At 39.7% G+C, this 3862-nt stretch overlaps 1 protein-coding gene across 1 annotated transcript; it reads right to left on the reverse strand.

Moving 5' to 3' along the window:
* Window positions 1-358: 358 nt before the first annotated feature.
* Window positions 359-2178, reverse strand: LOC145390267 (morphine 6-dehydrogenase-like; the record flags this gene model as incomplete). The annotated part of the gene is made up of 2 exons (XM_080265248.1): window positions 359-456; window positions 2007-2178. Coding segments are annotated over 2 exons (270 nt in total), but the record flags the coding sequence as incomplete, so codon positions are not given.
* Window positions 2179-3862: the final 1684 nt, after the last annotated feature.

Genomic DNA, 3862 nt, shown 5'->3' on the forward strand with positions numbered 1-3862 from the left:
CCTTCTAATCCCAATGTGACTTTTCCTCTTTTCACTATGAGGTCTTATTCTCCTTTTATTTTGGTGGTGCTTCTAAGTGGAAACTTAGAAATGGAGTAACAGTATTTCTCATCAGTGTTGTTGTTTTGGCCCCAGGCTTATCTGGACGTGAACCTCATGAAATGCATGTTGAAACCGCTTTTGTCCTTCACTCCACCATCCTTCTTTTTTACAGACAAGGAGGGAGCTGAGGGACGCTTATCATACCCGGCCAACAAAGATTAGAGCAGCCAAGAAATATTTGTGACACCACGTGAAGGCCTCTTGCCCCAGAGACACTTTCACACTTTTTGACATCAATGAGACTCATGTTACTCACTCGAAAAGCTCGGTGGAGTTCATAATACGTCCCGCATTCCCTTCGTCCAGTGACTGCAGTGCGGCCATCTCCAGGTCAGTCAGTGTGAACCCCCATACCTGATAAATAAGTTCGGAGACACAGGGTTAGTCCTCGTTTAAAATCGCATCTCTTTGCAGTCGCCCCTCTATATTTACGGATTCACCACTGGCGTGTCGAGTTATATGCCTTGTATTGAATCATCCCAAAATACACATATATCAGCAGATTTTAACGTCTATTGAAGCTTTGGTGCATTATAAAGGGTTTTTAAGTAATCCCATAGTTAAATGAAAGCTGCATGGGCCGTTCTGGAGGACGTCGTTCATTTTCGGCTCTTCACCATTCGTGGGCATCTTAAAAATGCATCGCCAGCGATTATTTGAGTTGACTCTACAAGTCTTGTTATTATGCTGTTGATAAAACAACCAATTATTTACCACTTAAAAGTTGTGCACCCCTGCAGTTATGGCCGTGGTAGCTGTGAGTTATGAAGGTTTGATATAGGTTATACTCTGAACATTTTTGCTCTGTAACCTTTCCGTCTGATCATATGCTTTTAGAGTTTTGTTCAAAAGTGTTTCCTAAACTGAACAGTATCTGAAAAATACTTAAATGGCTGACAAAAATGTGCCAAGTCTTTTGACTCTAAAATCTTTATATACTGAGCATGAAATGCAATGTCTTTTACATAACACGATAACTAATTAATATGCCTTATTTTCAGTTGATCTGTAAATTTGAAAAATGAAGTATTTAAAGGCTTTAATTTGGTATTGCCATAAATGCATCCTTATTATTGTAATTCTATGTATTGATGTGTCAATTTATTAACTATACTAGTTTTATGTAAAGCTGGCCAAGAATTTTGTCTTTCGCAGCTTATTTCACGCATTTCAGTGGGAGAAAAATGCATTGCTCTGGCTCTACATTCTTGCCTCAGCAATTTCTCGTAACTTACTCAATATTCTAGTGCTAATATATTGCTACATCTCAGCGGCCAAAGCTAGCACAAAAAAATAGCACGGTGGTCCAACGACGTACTGTTCATTAAGAAAGTGATAAAAAAACTCCATGTATTTGATCCCTTCACTACAAGGGTGTCATTAGATTTGTAGTCATGATATCCCGAGTTTTTTTTTTTTTTTTTTTTTTTTTTTTTTAGTATTGGTTTTTTAAACTTCAGTGCTAGAGGTGCCTTAGTACTGTCAGTAGCAAAGATCCTTCCAAAGATATTTCAAAATTCTTCTGGTGACAGCTTAGTTACGATGAAAAGATATTGTCCTTAAAAGAGGAAATGATGTGCTACAGAACTGCACGTCAGAATAAATATAGCCATAATTTTCCCCGACACTGTACTCCTTGCCAACCAGAATAACTGCGTACGTCAATTTCCTGTTTACTGATTAATTTATGATTTGCACCACGATTTGCTTACTTTTATTCATAAATTTCATTTTAAGTTGATGGTGGCAAAGAAAATGCTGCTTTACTGACAAGTGGGCTGGAGCAGAGTATGGCAGAGTTCCTTACTGAGTGATATAAAACAGTTTGGTTGTGGTCAGATTATCATGAAAAGATATCACTCAGCTGAAGAAAATACTCGTTGATATGCCACAGAATTACATACATCATTATTGGCCTTGATTCGAGTCGGGTTGACAGACTTGGGGATGACGATGACGTTGAGCTGCAGCAGGTAGCGGATGAGCACCTGTGCGGGTGACACACTATGGCGCTCAGCAATCAGCCCCACCACAGGGTCTTCCAGCGGCTTCTTCCTGTTGGCGGTCCCCGAGGGTCTGTCCAGAAAGTAAGGTTAGTAAAAGAGGTGTATTTATCTATTATCTGTTTTTATTTATATATTTATTTATTAATTTTTTGTCTCATCGGGTGTTAAGCAGCCCGGGGCTAATACAATCTGTCCTGGCATTTAAGGCTAGGGAGACCAGACCCCTACCCTCTAAATAGCATTAAATGGGCAGTAAATCCCAACACTCCCTCGGTTGTATAATCTTATGAGCCTTATTCAGCTGAAGCGTCATAATCTACTGTACATTTCAGGGCAAGTGACAAACCTGCTGCCATTGATGTTACTGGGTGAGCGAAAAAAACTCCAGTCAGATCTTAGAGATCAAACCTTTTCAAGGCTGTCATGGTGAAACCTTGTCTTAAATCTACTTTCTTTCATGTTCCTTTTTTTTTCCTCATAAGTCCACAATATCCTACAGAAAAATTCCCTATTCATGGAATGTTGCTAACTACAAAGAGCGTTGCCTGAGGCTCTCAGGACAAAAAGCAGGATGTTCTCGTTATAAAGCACTTATCTCTGACCCTGTTGTCAATAAGTCTACAGTATTCTTCAGAAAATGGGCTCTTAACCCCTTCACTACCAAGACTCCTAATCCATTCATGCTTCCACCAGACAATTTACTTAGCTCAAGACAGATTATTTATACTGAAGGGAAGTATCGCATTAAATTGCCTATTCCTTGCCAGGACGTTCTCCCAAGCTCACTTAAAATCGAGTAGAGGCAGCGTGAGTAAAACCTACACCTCCCATCATACTGAAGTTCCAAAGTTATCTTGCTGTTTATAATGTGCTCTGCCTGTCACTCTGCAGAGAGAGTACAGTTGTTGTTGTTGTTGACTCACGCTCATCTGAACATAAACTTGATGGCTGTGTGGACAGCAATTTCAAGCTGCCCTTCTCATTCAGTCCACCACCATTCTTTCTCAGGATAAGTAAGGAGTTGAGGCACATCTGTATAACCGGACAAGTTATTTCTGTGCCACTACGTGAAGGCGTCACTATTCATCACCGAATCTGCAGTAAATCCTTCTTGTTAATCTAATTTTTACGCTAATAAAATTTGAATAACTCATTCATTTCGATGGCATATGTTTTCCTTTCATTCATGCAGAGAGCTATAGAAATTATTCAACATAGGAAAGAGGTCTTGTACTGAAGAGATTGATTAAGGTTACACGTAATCCGTTCTGTTTGAAAAATCTCTCTTCCATTACACACAGAGTAATCTTCAGAAGGTATCCAGAATAAAATAAAAACTACATCAGTGGAGTACGGTGGGTAAGGTTAAAGTGCTGTACATAGCACTATAGAATATTCTTTATTGATAATCTAAAGTTTGTTCATTCGGATCGGAATGCATTGTGGTCTACGCGCTCTGGTTCGAGTCCAAGACATTGTCAGAGATTTTCTTATATAAACCCTAGCAGGGGCGTAGGTTGGTCTCTTGCCCTTAAATGTTCTGGATTGAAAGCAGGCTAGCCTCGGATCCCTACGCTGAGAATAGGGCAACATGGGAACTGGCAATTACCGTTGTATTGTTTCTGTCCTTTTAGTATGAGCACAAATTCCATCTGTAATTTGCCGGAGAATACTAAGAGTCAGGCTCCTATGACTCATGTGAACGATATCTAACACTTTATCAACACCCAGGCTCCTATGACTCGCTCCCAGTT

This window comes from Coenobita brevimanus, unplaced genomic scaffold (assembly GCF_032717465.1).
Source record: "Coenobita brevimanus isolate Jiangsu-jjx unplaced genomic scaffold, ASM3271746v2 jjx.HiC_scaffold_454, whole genome shotgun sequence".
NCBI lineage: Eukaryota > Metazoa > Arthropoda > Malacostraca > Decapoda > Coenobitidae > Coenobita > Coenobita brevimanus.